This window comes from Pelmatolapia mariae, linkage group LG6 (genome assembly GCF_036321145.2).
Source record: "Pelmatolapia mariae isolate MD_Pm_ZW linkage group LG6, Pm_UMD_F_2, whole genome shotgun sequence".
Classification (NCBI taxonomy): domain Eukaryota; kingdom Metazoa; phylum Chordata; class Actinopteri; order Cichliformes; family Cichlidae; genus Pelmatolapia; species Pelmatolapia mariae.
Genome location: NC_086232.1, coordinates 11,743,389 through 11,764,188, shown reverse-complemented (window position 1 = coordinate 11,764,188; position 20,800 = coordinate 11,743,389). Strand labels below are relative to the sequence as shown.

The 20,800-nt window shown below is 39.6% G+C and overlaps 2 protein-coding genes across 2 annotated transcripts in view; one reads left to right on the top strand and one right to left on the bottom strand.

The window, feature by feature from the left end:
* The window catches only part of LOC134628467 (parvalbumin-7-like), a 45,527-nt gene extending 36,221 nt beyond the window's left edge, over window positions 1-9,306 (bottom strand). The window contains exon 1 of the mRNA XM_063475146.1: window positions 9,162-9,306. Within this exon, the coding sequence (XP_063331216.1) occupies window positions 9,162-9,168 (7 nt within the window). The 5' untranslated portion in view covers window positions 9,169-9,306. The remainder of the gene's footprint in view (window positions 1-9,161) is intronic.
* The window catches only part of ncf4 (neutrophil cytosolic factor 4), a 36,843-nt gene extending 16,608 nt beyond the window's left edge, over window positions 1-20,235 (top strand). Inside the window, exons 7-10 of the mRNA XM_063475145.1 lie at window positions 9,308-9,406; window positions 15,809-15,960; window positions 16,760-16,825; window positions 19,871-20,235. Of these exons, the coding sequence (XP_063331215.1) occupies window positions 9,308-9,406; window positions 15,809-15,960; window positions 16,760-16,825; window positions 19,871-20,078 (525 nt within the window). The 3' untranslated portion in view covers window positions 20,079-20,235. The remainder of the gene's footprint in view (window positions 1-9,307; window positions 9,407-15,808; window positions 15,961-16,759; window positions 16,826-19,870) is intronic.
* The last annotated feature ends 565 nt before the right edge of the window (window positions 20,236-20,800 follow it).

Here is a 20,800-nt window from a genome sequence, read left to right as displayed (position 1 = left end):
TACTCCTACCGTGTTTTTTAAATAATATTTATCCCTCCAAAACATTAAAACCTTCAAAAAGTGACGAGAGGTCTCACTTTCAAGACTTACAATTCAGAATGATCCTCACAAAAATGTAGTAGGACACAGATATGTCAATGCTTATCAGCGAGTCTAAATGGCTATTTAAAAAAATCAGTTAATCAGTTGAGCCTTAATATTGTTTGCGTGGGAATAGGAATGTTGATAGTACAGTCAGACTGATGGAGGACAGCCCTTCTGTCATCTGGTTGCATTACAGTGTGTAAAAATATCTCATCTCTTTGTGTATCGTTGGTTTGTGCAAATTTGCACAGCAGAAATGTTATTCTCATGAGGTAATTTTTGTTTGTCATCTAATCCTAAAAGTTCTATTACTTAATTTACCAGCATGTTAAAGGAGACCAGAACCAATAGTTATAATACCTTTAAATAACAGAATTGTACTATTAGTAAAAATGCACAGGTACTCCTTTATTAGCGCAGTTTGAAGCCTACCACAGGCAGTAGATTTTGTCAAAAAATGTACACTCAAATACTAATCAGTACTAAAACTGATTAATGGATTAGGTAGTGATTTGCTACAGTATTGATAAAATTCCATCTTTGCGTCCTACAGGTAGCACACAACTTCACACAGCGTGCTGCAGACAGGCAGGTACACAGCCCCTCCCCTCACTACCAGCTGAACACGTGAACAGCTGCAGATCAAACTTGGAGAAGTATCTAAAATAATGTCAACCTAGTTTTTATGAGGAATTTCACAAAGTCATTAAAACACTGGTTTCAACAACATTAAAGTTTTAAAGAGTTATTATAAATGTGAACCTGACTGCACACGTTAATGTGGCTGATTAATAAGTGACAATGTTTAGATTAGAGCTAGAAAGCAAATGGTATCAGTCCTATAACCCCAGTGTTAGTATAACAGGATAATACAATTATTTGTGTTTAAAACATGTTATAGTTTTCTTACAGTCACAAATTGAAGCTGGGAAAAGTCTATCAGCAGCTATACAGAAACAGCAGCATCTTAACAACTGATCAGGAACAAAAATATGGAGTCAAGTCACTAGGAGCAGGAAAACAGGAAATAAAAGGGGGTGTGGCTGAATACTTTTGCATTATTGCAGTATCTGATCAGTATTGTTTACATTTTTTATTAGCCTTATAATTTTGTCCTTTTTGCTCCACACTATTGAAAGTATCTTGAGAGACTCACATATTTTCCTCGATTTTGGTATCGGGTTTGAAAATGTAGTGACAACCCCAGTTTGCACAGAAGCATCAATCTCCTGCTTTTTTACCTCTGAGGGGCAAACAATCGGGAAAGAAAGTTGCCTTAAAGGGAAATGAGCTTTAAAGCCGTTTGTTTTTGAACTGTTGAACTGTTAATAAGGTAGATTTACTTTAGTAGCGTCCAAGAAAAACAATGGAAATCAGCATTTTCAGAAAATGGTGGCCACACAGTCAAGTGGAGCTTCATGAAAAAATTTCATATTAAAAAATATGAAATATGAAAAAATATAATACATCTATAATACATCAGTTACATCAGTATGTAGCCCTGCAATAGACTGGTGACCTCTCCAGGGTGTACCCCGCCTCTCACACTATGGGATAGGCTCCAGCCCCCCTGCTGTGACCTTGATAAGTACGAACAGAAGAGAATGGATGGATGGAAGAATTGTTGTCCAGAATACACATGTATATACCTGTTTTTTTAAACTTTGTGTTTTGGACATGTATGCCAAGTAGTGCATTTTTAAGGAGATTATACTGCGATATTGAAGTACATTTTTATTGAAGTATCTCCAACTTTCAGTACAAAATAAATGTCAGTACAATGTAATAATGTAGGAAATCAAATGGGGATGTTGCAACTTAGTTAAAAAGTCAAAACATAATGTTTAAAAAAATTGTTTTTTTCCCCAGCAAATATTGTTAAAAGCTTTTTTCTTCAAATCTGTTTCATCTCATACTCAGCAGCAGCATTTACAGCAAAATGAAAGATAACCAAAAACATTATGGCTTTATTTCTGTGTTTGTCCACATTTCATTTACTGTCTAATTCAGAAAGAATTAGACAGTAAATGAAGATACTGACGCAAGATTCATGAATCATGAAAAGAGATTTCTAAAATCACTGGTCACCTGTCCAGAGTGTACCACACCTATAGGACCATGCCCTCTGGGAGACATGAACTGGATAAGCAGTTAAGAAAACAGATCATGTGTGGCTTATTTATTTATTTATTTTTTACCTCTGTCCACCTGAAGTGTCTCCCTTTGGTTATATCGCACCATTGTTCCATTAATTTCTCTGAAGCTGTTGAAGCAAATTAAAGTTGTTTAGGGATAGACTGAAATATTCACAGCTGACATAATAGCAGCACTGACTAATAGCTGAATTGATCCACTGTCAGCTAATTTGATGAAGCAATCATTTGTAATACTTTGTAGAGAGAGACACCTTTGCTCGGTTGTGTAAGCGGCTATGTCTGCACAGTATGGAGTCTGTATTATGAGTACATGTCCTCAGGCAAAGTCTGTTTCAGTTCTTGAACTCTGTGTGCTGTATCGCCTTTCAAAAGCATTTAACTTTACTAACCTTGCTTGACACACAAAAAAAGGATGCAGGCACACACATTGCATTTCTCTCTGCACACTCCAGTGGTCTTTTATTTCCAAACTAAAAGGAGCAGCTCCATTTTACTCTCTCCTCTTCTCTCTCTCTCTCTTTCGCCCCTCTCTCCCACACAAAAGTAAAACACTGGTGTACTCTACTCATGAAGCTGCCAGCCTACTCAACATTTATTTTAGCTTTCTCTCCTTTTCTAGCTGAAAAGCTTATCCTTCCTCTGTGCGTTAGTGTGTGTTGGTGTGTGTCCTGCTGTGTGTTTTCCAGCACACCAAAGTGGCTGTCCAAACAATGATCAATGGCCAGCCTGAGCCTGATGGATAAGAGCAGAGCGCAGCATTTGTCAAAGCAGAGCCGGTACAAGTGTTAGCGTTTACACTGCAGCACTTCTTTCCACTCCACTTAGCATTAGCTCAGGCTTAGCCCCAAAACACTGCTATGAGTAATTGTCAGCTGTAGTACTATGAGCTTCAGACAAGGTCAACGGGACAGGCTGCTCATGGTTAGGAGGACTTTAACGAGGCAGATGCTGGTGGCATGATTTGCCTGATCTGAAAATTGAGTTAGGGAAAGAAATAAAGGTAGATAAATGATATAAAAAAGGCAAAAAGATATGTTAAAGAATCACAAAGGGTGGGAAAAATATCAATAAAACTAGAAAATGAAAAATCAAAGAGGTCCTTATCGAGGGATAAGACGGTTAAGGCAGAAATTACAATTTTAGATGAAAAACTGATTAGGAAGTGTTAGTGCTTATCTTCACTAGCAAAAAATGTGACCATGTAACATAAATGTGAAACGTAAAAGTAACCAAGAATTTAGGAGACTTGATTCCAGACACTAGAAAATATCAAAGCGCCATCGTGTCATAGAGCAGGTTTTATCAGTTTGTCCTGATACAGTATGTCAGCAACTTTGTGTTTCTTCCTGTTAGATGTTGGCCATATTAGACACTGTAAACAATACGTTGAACAGTTAATTGACTGTGAGCCACATGTTCACGGTGAGTCACAGTATGAAAATCAAAGTCCTAGCGGTTCAGAAACCATTACCTCGCTCATTGTCACCATCACTCGCATCAATCCTGTTTTGCATCAGTGGAAATCTGTTGAAAGTCGAAAAATAATCCACACTTTGAGATTCAAGGTCTCGCTCTCTAGCAAGTGCAAACATTGTCTTTAACTTATGAATGTGTTGATTATTTGAGAAACAGGAAAAAAATGACTAAAAACCAAGTTTGTGCATTACTAACAAGCTTAAAGGTCAATTTTTGGTGTGACCTCCTTTATTCTTTAATCCAGAACTCTCCTCAGCAAATGTTTTCATAATTTGTCTAAATAGGCTTCAAGAATAGTTCTCCAGAACATTTCAAATATGGATTTATTACTCCATAAGAGTGTTGTCTCGCTCCTTCCTTTAGAAATGCCAAGTTTAAGTATAGCTTCTAGGGAATCACCTTATTAGTTCAAATACATTATTTTATGCCAGTCAGACTGTGCTGTCTTTGGCATTTTCCATAGAATCAACTTCAGAAATGGGGGGAAAAAATATTTGTGACTTGCTGCTAATAACAAAGTGCCTAAAGAATCAATTTCTAACTGGTTCTTTGCTAAGTTTGCTGTGAACACTGGTTCTTCTGTTGAATTGCATTGTTTTGTTATACTTAACAGATTAATAAAAAAGAGAACAATCCTCTGAGAATAGTTAGGTACAAGGACTGGACTGAAACATGAATGAAAAAGCAGCCAGTGTCCAAAGAGACACTTTGAAAGACCGTTAGAGACCCTCGAGAACTTTCGCTCAACACCAGAAATAAAGTCTGTGTCATCGGAAGCAAAATATAAAGAAATGAGGGGTGTCTTACAACTTTTGCAAAGTAATATATACACACACACTCAACCTCTGCAACCTGTGTCCATTCTTATATGTATAAAAAGACATGTTTTCTACTATAATCCTTCACCCCAGGCCTTCTAGGAAATGGGGCATCCATTTAAAAAAGACACTTCCATTAAGCATCATCCTCCCTATTGCCACACTAACGAGCTGAGGGTTTAACAAGCTCATTAAGGCGGGGTCAGTGACAGACTAATTGTACTGGATGATTGCCCCTGTGGCTTTCTGAACCCAAGGGCTGTGTGACTACATTTAGAGACCGGCTTTTCGCTGTGCGGTGTACCAACACCAACCATCGGCGTACGATAATGAAAGTAGCGTGTGTGTAGACAAAGACGAGACTCTATGGTCTTATAGTTTGCTTTGCATGGCTGTTGAACAACAAGAAATGACACAGAGAAGGACATCAGGAAGTCTTTTGTTCACCACTAATGTGTCTTGTGATACATTAGGAAAGACAGATTTTAAGGGATGGATGCTTTGACTGCTTTCAGTTCTGCCTCTATTGATGTCACTGCTGGGGGGAGGAGCTGATTCCTTTTCTTCTTGTGTGAGGAATTAAATGAATGCTGAAATAAGACAATGGGCGAAGAAAAAACTACATGTTTATAAATGTATGAAAGCTTACTTCCTTAAGGCTTACAGTCTTTCTAAAATTCATTGTACTGGCCAGATAAAGAGTCCGGTGGTCATTTTGTTACGGTGTTGTATGGCAGACAATCTTTTTGGGTCATTTGGCATCACATGATCATAGTGTCATCACATTGCTAAAATCACCTCAAAGCTCAGCTCTGCTAATGATTGCTGGGGGCTTGAGCTGAACCCCTTTTGATTTCCTCCTGTGTGCTTCTCAGGATAACATTGAGGACAAATTCTTCCCACCCAGCTCCCATAAATGTTAACAATGACCAACATCACCATCATAACGTTTATTGCATCTAACACTTAGTCATATGTCTATGAGCAGCCCAATCTTACCAACAATGAGAACTCGTAGTTTACACTCATCAAGCTAACTACTTGATTAGAAGGCTAAATTATTAATGGAGACGCAGAGGGACATAGTTTAAAAACAGAAAGGAGTCTCTGGATGAAACAGGCTGAAACAGAGATAAAGGGAAAATGACAAGTAGAAGTAAGAGGATAAAGAGGGGGAATAAAGCTGGCGCTGCATTGGAGAGAGAGAAAAGAGGTGCAGAAAGATGGGGAATTGCTTTGTCACATCATATTTTGTGTTTGTGCTACAGATACCAGCTTATCATCTCCAACACATTGTCCCATCATCTATAAATTACAGGCAGCGGCGGGTCAACGCTGTAATAAAAACAGCGTCTGGAATAATGCATTAAAAATAGCAGCCCCAAATTCAAAGCACACGTGTCCTCAGGGTCAGGGTAATCTCAGTGGATTGTTAATCCAGCCAGCTCCCTCTCTCCCCAGCTTCATTAATCTGCCACCAGTCTGCGTCTCATTTTCTGTGGACACACATGCAGCACACACGTGCACTCACTCACACTCACACTCAGATTTGGACACAGACACAGAACTGAAAGTAAAATTCAGGATTTACACACCAAGTTTCTAATGACCAAAAAGCTCAGTGATTGTGTCTGTTAAAAGCAAAACCAGTATCTCATTTAAATCTATCTGCTGTTCACTTCAGTGTAGTCTACTTGTGGATAGCTCATAGCTTCTGGTGCTCGTACTGGTTTTTAGATCACTCCTGTTTTGTTCTGTTTCACTATGGACTTCAGATTTGCACAGACAGGATTGAACGGTGACAAAAGTTAGATCTGTGGCTATTATTTACACACTCACATCACCCAAGCCAGAAGGTGGTGCATCAGGTCAGCAGCGTGACCAAAAGCATGCACGGATATGCTTGCTGCTTTGTGAAACAGAACTTGCCCTGCCAGGTCAGACTGTTAAGAGCGTGCTGTACTCTTACTCCCTGAGGTCCTGAGCTAGTACGTTCAGTGCAATTTGAGTTAAAAGCTCACTTTTAATGTGGTTTAAGGAGATCCACTTTGCTCTGCAGATGTGCCTGCAAGTGGTCAAAATGGGATTTCCAAACATCGCAGGAGTGACATCCATGAAGGAAATTACAAAAACACCACCTGAATTTAAATTTAGGTGGTGCACTCTGCACTTCCTGTTGTTTTTGATGACAGCTTACAGCATTTATTTATTTACAGTCACTATTCATATTACCATCTCTGTATGTGGTTAACTCAATTTGTATATGGCTGTTGATTGGTTGCTTGCTGTTTAAAAAGGAATACTGGGATATGTAGCATTCAAGTTTACTATGTACTTACCACAGGAACCAGTTCAAAACGTCTTGAACCTGCAGTAATATTTTTGGCCACTTGGGGGAGTGCAACAACATGCATACTCCATACAGACCATAAAGAAGAAGCTAATTTCAGCTGCTCCCTTGTCACAAGGGTTCAACACAGCAGGTAGTTATTCTTGTTTGACCAGGATGGCCCCAAAGGGGATTTGTGTCTCTGGCAGGAGTGTCGCACACGCCATGCGAACATGTCAAAGCTAGCATGTTGGTAAACAGCTGCTTTTACACATCCAGTAGACAACATAGCGTTAGCATTTATTGTGATTCTTGATTAAAGCTCTATTCACTCAGGTATTGGAGCTTGGAAAATCGGGGATTTTCAGCTTTCGTTTGGAAAAAATGGACACATGAAAATGCAAAAAACCAAAACCAAACAAACAATATTAGAAGCAGGCCAACGAATATAAATCTAACTGAACAGAAATCTTGGCCAATCATATGCTTCGAAACATAATGAACTGGTGTCAAAAAGAACATAAAGGCACCTTGTTGCAAGACAAAAGTTTCTGTTTCTACTACATGAAAGGGATTTATAACATCTCCATTTTCAATGACCTAAATCATTGTTTACGTGTGGACAAACGGCTAAAATGCCTAGAAAAAGATCACAGATTAGCTGGAATTGGTGATGTTACTTGCAAAGCACCAAATTTCAAAACAAAACATGACAGACATGAACCTCTCTCAGTGTGTCAGGAGGATCAGGTTGAACACATAACTGGAAATCCTCCATTCACTTATGTCAGAGAGCTGCACGGATGGTGTGCAGGAGGCAGCACATGTGACACATCACTGTGAATTTACAAGAGCGTTACCTCTGTTGTCCACTCATGTTCTTACATCCCTCAGCAGCCTAGTTAGTTAGAAAGCGGGCAGGTTAAAGACAGACCTCTGCATCCTGCTAAATCCTGCAGTACAGATGAGAAAAGGTTTTTCTCACATCCTGCCAAATCATGAAGTACGAAAAAACAGAGATTCCCTACTCACTCGCTATCTCACTCCATCACTCACTCACTGCCTTCCCCAGCACCGTGCCTCTGCTTAACTTTAACTTTTCTTATCTCCTCCTCTTTTTCCACCTCTTCCTCCTCCTCATCTTCACCTCCCTCCCACTGCTTTAACCGCTCTGCATTCTTTTTTCAATCGCTCCCAACCTCTCTGATTCTCCAAATTGTATTTATTATTTTTCACTCCCTCGTGTAATGGCTTTCCTCCCATTGTCTCTCACTCTAACCCCACCACCACACCAGCTCCCTCCCTCGTCCCCTTCCCCCTTAGCATTCACGCCCCACACGGGCGTGAATGCTAATGTGAGTGTGCGGTACACCAACAAGAATGTTGTGTATTTGAGTGCGCACTCCAGATTAATACAGAACAAGTATTAGTAAAAGATTATTGTAGTTTGAGTGTGTGCACGTTTGTCATTGTGTATTACACAATGTGCGTGTGTGTAATAGGCTGTTTGTCATCTGTGTGTTTGAGGAGTCTCTTAGCAAAAGGATGGGAATAGGTGTAGAGCCCCGGTAATGACTCTACTGAGTTCTACTTAAAATGCAAATTCAACTTTGGGAGGCTTTTATTCCACACTCACTGATGCAGACTAGGACAGTCGAGTATCTAGCCACCACTCCATACACACACATGCACACACACACACCTTTACATTGCAGTGTGGCGCCTCCTCAGGCTGTATAACTTTTGCGTTTTCCAATGTCCTCGTACCAGCTTTTGACTTCATCCTACACACACTCACGCTTGTAGAAGTGACTACAGACACTGCATATCATATGTTATGTAAATGGTGCCACATGCAGGTATAGTACATAAATGTTTTCTAGATTAGAAAAAATAGGCATCTATAAAAATGGTTAACCTTGGATGCAAACGTTTGTCACACTTTTATTGCTGATTCTCAAAATTCCATAAATATATAATAGTTGATACTGGAACTGATCTTCAGCTGCAGTGTTAGCTCGCACACACACACATGTAGAGTTTTTTGACAGGCTTACACATATTAACCAGTATCAGCAGGAACACTGCTACTTCGGCAGCCCTCCTTTCCTCATTCCTGTGCTTTATTTCTCTCTTACACAAACATACCTTAAAACTCTTCTTAGACTCACAACTTCACTTTCTTTCTATCACATATCTTTTCTGCTCAAAAATATTATCATCTTCAGGCTAATTTTTGTTCTAGAGTCCCTTCTTTTTCTCGCTCTCTTAATTATACACATGCAAAAAGTGTCTTACCCGTCATTGTTCCTTCTTTGTGTTGAATCCGTATGCTCTTTTAAATCGCTCCTCTTTTCTCTCACTGACTTTGTGTGTGCGTGCGCGTGTGTGTACTCTCTCTTTTGTGGTGTGTATGTGTATGTGTGTGTGTGTGTGTTTCTCAGGCGATGTTTGACTTTCGCGGCAACGGCAAGGCGGAGTTGAACCTGAAGAAGGGAGAGGTGATCTTCCTGCTGCGACGAGTCAATGCCGACTGGCTGGAGGTAAGAACGAAGAGAGAAAGAGGGCGAGAATATGAGGGGGACGAGAGAAAGAGAGAAAGGTGGAGAAGGAGAGAGGCAGCGAAAGAGTGGGAGAGTGGAAGCCTGAGAAAGCTGGATGGAGAGTGAGAGGGAGGGGTGGGAAAATAAAGAAGAGGTGGAGGTGGAGATGAGATGTAAGAAAAGAAGAGAGTGAAGGAGATTTTTTTTTACGTTGAAAGAGGTGGTGTCTTCGTTGGGAGTGTATTGGGAAAAGTGAGGAATAAAAATGGAAGAGCAAAAGATCAGAGTGGAGTAATGAAGAGAGATGGAATTAGGGAAACATCAAGAGAGGGAAAATGAGAGATACAATTATGAAGAAGAGTGAAGAATAGAAAGAAAGTAATGGTTAAGTGATGGTTATCTGCTTTTAACTTAGTAGATAAAAAATAGGCAGGATAAGAAAGTAAGGAGAACAGAGAGAGACTGCAGCCTAAATAAATGCACACACATCCACTTTCCAGTTGTCCAGCGCCTCTTCCAAAAGATGGACAAAACTGATGGACAAAAGACTGAGATATTTTAGTTTTACACACATCTGAGTCCCGCAGACTGTTCTAATGTTTGCCCGGACTGTGTGCACAGATATATTCCAGTAAATATACGAACACGTATATTTATATGGAATTATATTTTGGCACTTCTGCAGTCAAATTCCTCAAAATCAATAACCCGCGCGTAGAACTCAGCAGCTAGATGCACAAAGAAGCCATTGTAGATGCGAGTGTCTTCTTGGCGAGCGTTGCAGTAGATTCATGCGCTTACAGGCAGCTCTGCTCTCAAAGCTGAATTCACTTGTTTTGAGGGCAAAAAGGAATGTAATTGGTAATGTAATTGCCCTAATGTAATTGGTAAACAGGTTATGCAATGACGTCATCCAAGAGGTCACAAAAGACCCTTAAACAACAAAAAGGAGCATCATACCAACAGTAAAATATGGTGTTGTAATGGTCTTGGGCTTTTTTGCTCCCTCAGGACCTGGAAGACTTGTAATAACTGAACCATGAATTCTGCTGTTTACAAACAGTCATCTGTTTGTGACCTCAAGCTGAAGTGTACTGGAGGATTCTGCAGCAGGACAATGATTTTGCAGTGGCTTAGTCAAAGTCCTGACCAGAATCTGATTGAGATGATGTGGCATGACCTTAAAAAGGTGGTTCATGCTCGAAAACCCTCAACTTTGGCTGAATTACAACAATTCTGCAAACATGAGTGGGCCAAAATTCCTCCACAGCACTGTAAAAGATTCATTGCCAGTTATTGCAAATACTTCATTGCTATGGATGGCCCAGTTATTAGGTTTAGGGGGCAATCACTTTTTAACGAAGGGTCATGTAGGTTTGGATTTTTTCCCCCTTATATAATTACAAGCACTTTCATTTATGAACTGGATTTAGTTTGACTTGTGTTATCTTTGTCTAATATTTAAACTTGTTTGATGATCGGAAACATTTAAGTGTGACAAACATACAAAAAAACAGGAAGGGGGCGAACACGTTTTCAAACCACTGTACCTCCTTACAAACACTTCAGTAACTGATCGCTGCGGTCACCTGTAGTTTTTAAGGAAGATGCAGCTGTGAGGAGTGTAGCTGAAACCTCAACATTCGCCTTCTGTGTAAAAGTAAAAGTGTCCTTTAAAACTTATTGGTTTAAGGAGGAAGGCACAACTTTTACTTTAAAGGCTGTTACAGTTTGCAGGTTGAGGACCCAAATGCAAACTCAGGAGGAAGGTGGAATAAACAAAAAGCACAGCTTTATTGGTAATAAAAGTACAACATTGAAGTCCATGGACAAAGTAAGATAAATCCTGCAGTATCAGTGACACAAGGAAACACACTAGAATAGTAAACAGTGTTTGCAGACAGCTCTGTGTTTTCCTTGTAAACTATAGGCAATCACTGCCTTCTGCTTGTGACCAAAGCAGTCGTGTGGACGTTTTTGGTGCAGAAGACTCCTTGCAGCGGATTTCACCTAACGACAGCCAGTAAGCTCTAGGACAGGGGTGGGCAACTCCAGGCCTTGAGGGACAGTGTCCTGCAGGTTTTAGATGTTTCCTTGATCCAACACAGCTGATTCAAATGGCTAAATGACCTCCTCAACATGTCCTGAAGTTCTCCCGAGGCTTGGTAATGAAGTAATTATGTGATTCAGGTGTGTTGACCCAGGGTAATATCAAAAACCTGCGGGACACTGGCCCTCGAGGCCTGGAGTTGCCCACCCCTGCTCTAGGAAGCAACCGTGAAACCGTCATGAGATGCACACGTTCCTCTAGTGTACAGAGACTGTTAGACCCTTGTACACTTTGGAAGTGATTTGCTGGTAACACATCGCTTTGAAGCTAACAGCTGATTGCTTGCAGCTATTCTGGGTTTATTTTCATAGGTGACCCTTTAACACAGGGGTGGGGGAACTCCAGGTCTCAAGAGCCGGTGTCCTGCAGGGTTTAGATGTGTCCTTGATTCAACACAGCTGATTTAAATGGCTAAATTACCTCCTCAGCATGTCTTGAAGTTCTCCAGAAGCCTGGTAATGAACTAATCATTTGATTCATGTGTGGTTTCAGGGTGATATCTAAAACCTGCAGGACATCAGCCTTTCATATGTCAGTTAACAGTATTCTTCATTGTCATTGGTAGTTGCTTCAGTTATTCACCTGGAAGTTGCGAAGAGTTTATCACGGGTCCCACCAACTTCTTGTCACCAGCACTTTTTCCACCTGCAGTCATTTAAATGATCAAATGTCACTCACTTTCTCTTGTCTCTTGTTGCCCCGTCGCTTCAAATTGCTTCCAGCGTGTACACAGTTTTGAGGATTGCCACTGGTCTCTAGACATGTGTGACAGGAAATTTATAAATGTAAACAAAAAACAGAAAACAAACAAAAACCACGAACATGGCAAGCCATGACAGTGTCCATGTTTGCAGACTGTCATGATTGAAAGACATGCACATCTGCCTATTTGTTGATTTATTTACTCAGACCAAATAATAAAGGAATATGTCGAAATCTGAAATTATAAAGAAATGATGTGCCAGGTTTGTAATATGACTAGTATCCACAAAGAGTTCAGCCCAATCTGAGATCTAGAATAACAACTATGAGCAACACTTTGTATGGACGTGCTGCTTTATAATAATCTTTTGGTTTGATTTGATTTATTTGTCTTTTACATATTTTTAAAATGTTTTCATTAGGCCTTTTTTAACTGCAGAGGATAAAGAGCCTGCTCTGTGGCATATCAGAGTCGAGTAGTCCAGTGAGTTAAAATATAATGAAAACAATCATTTAAAAAAAAGATTGACAACATCCTACTCGGAATCAGCCTACTACGGTGACCACAGAGTGCCTTCCCTGGTGTGATTGGAGAAGCCCTGCTCTAGTTTCCACTGTGTGTATGTATGAGTCGTGCACAAGTGGATATTTTTATCTAATACTCTGCATTTTTTTTTAAATGCAATGCTGGAATATGGCTGCTGGCAAATAGATGTCATAGTAATTCTTCATCACTCACTCACTTTGTGAGTACTTAAAGAAAGGTCAAGAAAAAAAAGGTAAAGAAACATGCTTGATAAAACTGTGTGAGGTGTCGAGATGTGAGAACGACGCTGGGTGAGTGGGAGAGAGAAAGGAGGTGGAAGCTGCCCTGATGGGAGAGGGAAGAGTGAGAATCACCACAGAGGAGGAGGAGGATGAACTTAACCTGCCCCCGGCTTTCTAAAGAGATAGAAAAAAAAGTAACAGAAAACATAATCTATTTGTCCTTATGCAACACTGCAAAATGCTGAGGTTTTGTTCTTTTTTGGCAACGCTGTTATCCACACTAGTAGTATGTCTTTTGTTTTTTGGTTTTTTTGATGGGGGGGGTGAGGTTAATGCAACACTTACAACTTGTGAAAAGTTGACTGAGTGCGTAGAGTTAGTCAGTGGACAGAGTGGATGTGGGTGGAAAACGTGACAAATCCAACTGGCATACTGGTGCGTCAAGGTAAACATTTCAAACACACCAGAGTGAAACCACAGTTTTGGAAACCGACAAATCCAGCGGATGCAAAGCTGCCAATGAGAAACAGACTTCATCACTAGCTGCTGCGACAGTGCTGCTCAGCAGCCAACTGAAAGGAGAGTGATAGAAGCGAGCAGCTGTGAAGTGTTAATGCAGAGAAAGAAGCCTGCAGGCTTGGACTGGTCGTCAGCTTTGACTTTAAGGAGAACTGGAAGTACTCTGGTAGTAGAACATACTCAGCCCATGACTGCAGTGACCAGTGACTTCTATCGAGTGACTTACAACAGAGAGTACGTCTACAGAGTCTGTAGAAAATGACACAAAGCAGGATCCAGGTTTGTTTCAACATGTTCTATTCTAGGGACAATATCAGCTTAGATGGGTTTGTAATCCAGTTAGTGGTAATCAGAATTTTTTTTATTAATCTAACCACTTGTATTTTCAGCCAAGAATCCCTCAAAATCGAAAAATATTTTTGCTAAAATAAAAAAAAAAAAAGAGCAAATCTTTGGGGGTTGTCCACCCTTGGGAAGATTGGCAGCTGTCCTGAATATTTTTAATTTGTGAAAAATCTTTCTCCCTGTAGATTTATAAACTTTATGAGGTTAAATAATTTGTAAATGGCCTCATACAGCAATTCTTCCCAGACTGATGGGTCCCATAATTTCCTGCCTAAAGATATGATGTTTTTCCTTCTTCACATTGAGTAAACACACATCTGACTGCTCAATAGCAGTAAAGTGCCAATCAAGTTCTGTGTGAACTTTCTTTTCACATGATTGCATATCAGTGACTTTTTGTCCATGTTTTTTAACCTTATTCCTGCTAACCAACTAACCAAATAACCAACCAGCCAACTAACCAACTAACCAACTAACCAACCAGTTTTCGTCATTTTTTTCAATAAAGTACCTCTTGTAGTACTTCATAGTACTTAGAGTACTGTTACTACAATTTAAGAAAGACTAAGCTCAACTATTTAAGCACATTAACTTGCAATAAGATTATTATGGTGTTCTGTTTTTACTGAACGTAGAAATAAAGCACATGCCGTTTTCCTTTCTAGCCTCTTTTAATCCTCGTAAAAAAAAACAATGGCTAATGATTACATAGATTCATTGCTCTGAATTGGAAGAGGTTGAAGCTCCATCAACACTCGCAGTATAAAGAGCAAATTAAAGGTACAGTCAGTATTTGGGGTGTATTAGAAAAAATGTTCTGCCCATAAATGTTCGTTGATTATTATGTAATCTCCTGAAATGAAGCCAGGGCATAAAGTTTTACAGCCTCTTCCAAAGTAAAAAGCCATGAATACATATTGACAGCTGAGGTAAACAGTAAACCTACAGCCTACACACACTATACGAAAATGGTGTCCATAGTTGTTTGTCCTACAGAGGCCACCGCACCTAGGATTATGCTCTTGAATTGTGCGGGTTAAGAAAACTGAATTCAGTCAATTGCAATCTACTGACATCTAGTGGTGAGATTTTACACACTGTACCTTTAACGACCAATCGCCGGTTTCACCCAGATTTTAAAAAATGGCAATTTTTTGGCAATCCAGGTGCAGGCTGCAAGATGAACCACATTGATCAAGCACCAAAGTTGTTCTACAACTACAACCTCTTTCAAGCTCTCTAGACTTTTGTCCTTCTCTACGGGCCTTGGAAGCACGTGGAGTTGTGATAGAAACCTCTGGCCTGTTTCTACGTTGCACTCTGTTACAAAATGATTATCTGGATGTGCTGTCTTCAGATCCTAATTTTTTTAACTTCACTTTTATCAATTGCTTTAAAGTTGCAACACAAGATACTACAAATGCTCCATTTTTATTAAATTCACACCCATTAGATAACATACAAGTCAGCTGACTAAAGAGGTTTGAATATACAACTTTTCAGGACAGACTGGGTGTTATCATCATTGTACTTGATCCAAAGTTGTGATTTCGGCGCGTTACAATGAAAGGCTTTTTTTCACATAATACTGCTTCCTTGTTCTACAATAAATGTGTGAAAGTGCTGGATGCTTTCTGAAACAGCTTCTGTATGTGTTTCTGCAGAGTAACACAGTGAGACACCAGGGGTGTAGTAAAAAGGCTGTATGATTGTGTTTAGTGCTTCCAACATCAGCAGCATATTATGAGCACGCTAATTAGTCGGGAAAACGTCTCTCTAGATGCACTTCCATGCTGCTTTCTTCTCTTTCTCTCCTTTAAATCATCACCTTGTCTAATCATCAGTCCCCTATCACTCCATCCTCTGAGACATAATTCATTTGTTCGCTCATCTTTTGATCATTTGCTTCCTCTTCTTTATGCTCTTCTTCCTCTTGTTCTTTTTTTTTTCTCCTTCAGGGTACAGTAAACAATCAGACCGGTATCTTCCCAGAAACCTTTGTGAAGATTATTAAACCCCTCCCTGAGAGTGACTCTGAAGGTGAAAGTGGGGGCCACACATACAGCTGTCTCCGCTGCTTCCTGCTCACCCCTTCTGGAGTCGACACCAGGTCTGTCTGACTTTAGTGAGCTAAGACGATATCGTGTGCGATTAGATTTCAGGTTTTAAATGCATTGTTTATTTATATGTTACTGTTGAAACAGTATCATGCCAGTGAGAAGAGATCCTTCATATGATCACCACAGATATATGCAAATTACGGTTCAAATGAATCACAAGAATATTGGCTTAAAGGTAGATAAGCAGCTTGTTTCAGACAGTGGATGAACTGAGGGATACACCGAGGCCCAGGATAAGATAAATAAGGATTATTTCAAACTGTGAATCATGCAAAGCTGCTTGAGTATAATCCTGAATAAAAAAATAATTAAAAACAACAATAGGTCCCCTTTAATTTGATACTTTGAGGCTTTAATGGCTTTTGATGACTAACATCAGATGTTAGTCTCAGCCATCAGGTAATGAAAACATTACAGTTAATCATTACAGGTGATCGTACACTAATATATAGCACTATCTTCTATTTGTACAATTACATCCCTTAAATCCTGCACATTTGTTCTTGAAGTTAAAAGAAAATGAATCCTTTCTCATCAGGAGGTGTTCATACTGCATTTCTCACTTCAGCTTTGTGGAGGGATTTGAATCCCCTTCAGTCAGATTTCAGATGTAACAAAATCAAACAAAAAACCTTGGATTGAATTTGTTACTGTGAATTTGTTGAATTTATTGTTGCAGGCGACATAATGTAAAAGTGAATCTCTCCTATTAGCGTTGTGTATATTAATTTTAGGCCTTCAGTTTTCTAAATGCTTCAATCAGAGAATTGTGTGTTCCTTCTTTAACAGAGATGTGTGTGTACAAGAGGACCTCAGCATCCAGCCATCATACAAGGATCTGCTGTCTCGCATGAGGTAAAACTATCCTCAGTTCCTCAGTAATCTGCCCTCAGTGTTGTAGTAGTGCTGGATTTTAGGTTATAAAAAAGCTTTGACATTTTGAACTTTGTATCTAATGTCACACCCTTATTGCATTTACACCTATATGGGAAAAATTAGCATAGGCGCTGAGGGAGAAATTACTGTGAGCGACTTCACACATGTAAGCAAATTACCACACCTTCTAAAATGTGATAATGATTTACTTGGTTAAAGCTTGTGAATACTGTTAAAGGAGACGTTCATGCTATTTCCAGCTGTTTACATTTGCACTGATGTCTTACTGGTCTATTGGTGCATCATGTGCACACCTTATAACTCCTAAATACGTCTATATATTTATATTCAGTGTTGGTCTGGAATATTACAGAAGCTAAGTTTGGTTCTGGTGGACGTCTCTTCCTGTTAAAAGGGAGTTCTTCTTCCCCAGTATCACCAAGTGCTGGCCAAGGATCTCTAACAAGATCTGATTGTTAGAGAAAGGTCTAAACAGATTTTTAGGAGCTTTACTTTACAATGTAATACACACACACACACACACACACACACACACACACACACACACACACATATATATATAAAATTGAATTGAACTGGAAAATTTAATTCAGCTTTACTATTACTCCAGTGAAAATTGTGAAAGATGAAATTAAAGGGATTCAGCATCAATGACTATAATCTGATTCTGTTTTTCTTCTGAGTTTATTGCATACCAGCGGCAAGAAATTGCAACAGAAACCATCCACAGCAGGAGGATTGCGCTCCTTTACACACGTGGCACAACAGCACGGACTTCATTAACTATTACAGACATTAGAAAATGATTGATTAGGATCTAACAGCAAATTACTTCTGGTTCTCTCTCACATAGTTATAGTTTATATGTTGCAGTTTATTACATGTTTTCATGGTGTTTACTAAAGATTATATGAATGTGATCCCAGATCCAATTGCTTTTTATTCCATTAAAATTCTGGACTGTGTATAAGGATGGCTTTAATTCATAAACAGTTTCAGTAAACTCTCTTTGCACAGAAACATGAACCATACTGTACATGCACTCACATAAATATTCCTATATCAAATATTCTTCCAAATTCTTTTCTGAATTAAAAAAAGACCACTTGTTTTGGTTATTTCTACATGAGCAATTAGATGTTAAAAGATTGCAATTTACATTACAAATCTAAGCTTTTGTCCATGCAAAATTGAGCAGATTTCCATATCTGATGTTTCTTCCAGCATGTGCTGATGAACTATGCTGATTGCTGACCTTTGTGAGCACGCTTTCAGCATTTCATTTTTTGTGAGTTAAAATGAAATTCCACAACAAACAACGATGGGTATGAATCCATTAATTCACCGACCTGCCCTGAGGGGCAACATATTTAGTCATTGTGCACTGCAAACCTGCAAATTGCCAGTTGCCAATCCTCACCACTCATCAAATTAGTTCCTGTGGGACCTCCAAGTCCCCCCTCTTGCAATCTTTCCCACAGCAACATCATCGGATGCATGTGCTCATTACGCTATCCGTTCCTCTGTCTTTTTCTCTTTCATTCTCCCTCTCCCTCTATTTCTCATTATCTGGTAATTTAGATATGTGAACGCTATGATTATTAGCCCTCCCCATTCATAATCAGTTCATTTCCGCCGCTTATCTGCTCATTATTGTTTTTCTGTGTTCAGGCCTATTGTGCCCTGGAGTAGGATGGATGAGACCCTGGTCTTGATTTTTAATATGGCTTAGCACTGATAAAAGGGAGGGGGAGAATAAGGATAGGGAGGAAATGGTGTTGGTAACATACGAGAAGACAGGAAGTAGGAAAAGAAAAGACAGATGCCAGCGCTGTACAACAAGGAAGCTCAGAAAATGGGCTTCCTAAGGTATCAACAGCAATTTTATCTCAAGACTGTTTTATTCTGTTACGTTCTAAATCTAGGCGTGCATTGAACGCAGCAAGAAATTGGCCCCCACTCATGCACCACCCAAGAAAGAGCAAAAACAATAGTACCTTTTAAAGTGCTAAGCAGCCATTTATTTGCTTCAGCAGTGAGCAATGCCAAAATAATAAACAAAACTCCCTAAAAAGGTCCCTATGCTTCCCTATACAAAAGAAATCCAACCAAAAGACAGTTCACTTACCTAACATTCTAAAAGAAAAACAGGAGAAAACCAAGTCAGCAAAAATGGCTTCTCACACCTACCAGGCTGCTGCAGGGAACAATATATACACAATATACAATATATACACATCTATTTACAACGATTTACAAGATCAAGGCTCTAACGCCAGACACAGAAATGAGGTTAAACTTGCGAATCAATTTGCAAAGGCACTCTAAGTATCAACAATTGGAAAACACAGGCTGGTGGTGGAGGATGGTGGAGGCAAGGAGGGAGGGGGCCAGGGGGCTGTCATCTGGTGGTTAATTACTGGGGGGTGATCATCCAATTATCCAATCATGGACAGGAACAAACTCCACCCAACAACTCAGCAGCCACTCCCAGGTGTCCATCCCCTAAGAGAGAACAGGAAAAACCCACAGCCATCCTCTGGTGGGAGGAGTCACACATAAAACACAAACACTGATAACACTGAATCATAACAAAATGTGGTTGTTAGTCCAACTGCAGTCATTTATATTTGGTGATATGGCTCTGTTCTGGGATTTCTTCACACTTCCATCCATATACATGGAATATGGAGTATAGCTGGGAGGAGCTAGGGTGGCAGTGGGTTGCAAAGTGGCTTGCAGATGAGTGATGACAATACAGGGTGCAGCTGCAGGTTGAATAGCATGGCCCTTATGAGATTTGCCAGTTGAATGTATAACAGGTTATGAGCCAGGCCATTAGTTGGCTTTGAGATAATCTCAGTCGCTGATCTCTCAGAATTTCTGCCAACAAGAACTAACAACACCCACAAATAGTTTTTCTATTTCTGTAGAATATGCTTAATATTTTTTATACTCTAAAAAAACACACTGATTATTGAAGTGTTTTCTCGTCTCTTCCAGGAATGTTTTCAAGGTGGATGATATTGCCCTGAACTACCGCGACCCTGATGGTGACCTTATTCGTATCCTGGATGATGAGGATGTCCAGCTGATGATCAAGGAGGGCAGACGTCAACAGGACAAAGTCAAGAGACCTGTTAATCAGTTTCCATGGGAACTGCATGTGACCATGGCCTCTGACCTTTCTGTTTACAATACAGAGGCTTGAGAGAAGTTGAAGAGAAGAAAAAAACGAGCTGGGAGAGATATTTAAAAATATTTAGTTGTGTCATATCAGAAAATGAATTTAACCAAGTGTATAGTTGCTGATTTTAGCTCTGTGTAGTTTGCCTTTTACATTCATTCTGAGTCTGTTTCAGTAAATGTTCCAGTCATTTCACTTAACAATAAAATAACTTAATACCATATTTACATTTTGTGTGCTTAAATTTTTTTCTGCTCGCTTAGAGGCTTTTCAACCGTTAGATGTGCTCTCTGACAGAGTTTTACAGTCTAGTTAGTAGTTCAGTAAGGAGAGATTAGAAGGAATTGAACAGGAGTTATTGATATACAGAATTTAGTTCTGCTATTTGACAATTAGACTCTGGTCCCCATCACTGCAGAATGAAGTCCCAGCAGTGATGGGAATTAGGGCAGGGCATTCCCTCAAGCTTTTTTTTTAATGCTATAAAGTAGGGTGTTGTTGTTGTTCATCCATCAGTATGTGTATGAGTAACTGTATTCCCTTACAGTTACCGTTTTAAAAGGTGGTATTCAGAATACAGTTTCTTTGTTGAAATGAAGGGATTACACGGCGGTCTTTTCCTGTTTCATATGTTAGGCTGTTCCCTCTCTATTTCTTGTAATTCCACGTTGGAACAAAACACACACTAAGAGGCTCTAATGTCTGTGTCTCAATCTCGCGGCCCATGTCACCTCTACTTGTGGCCC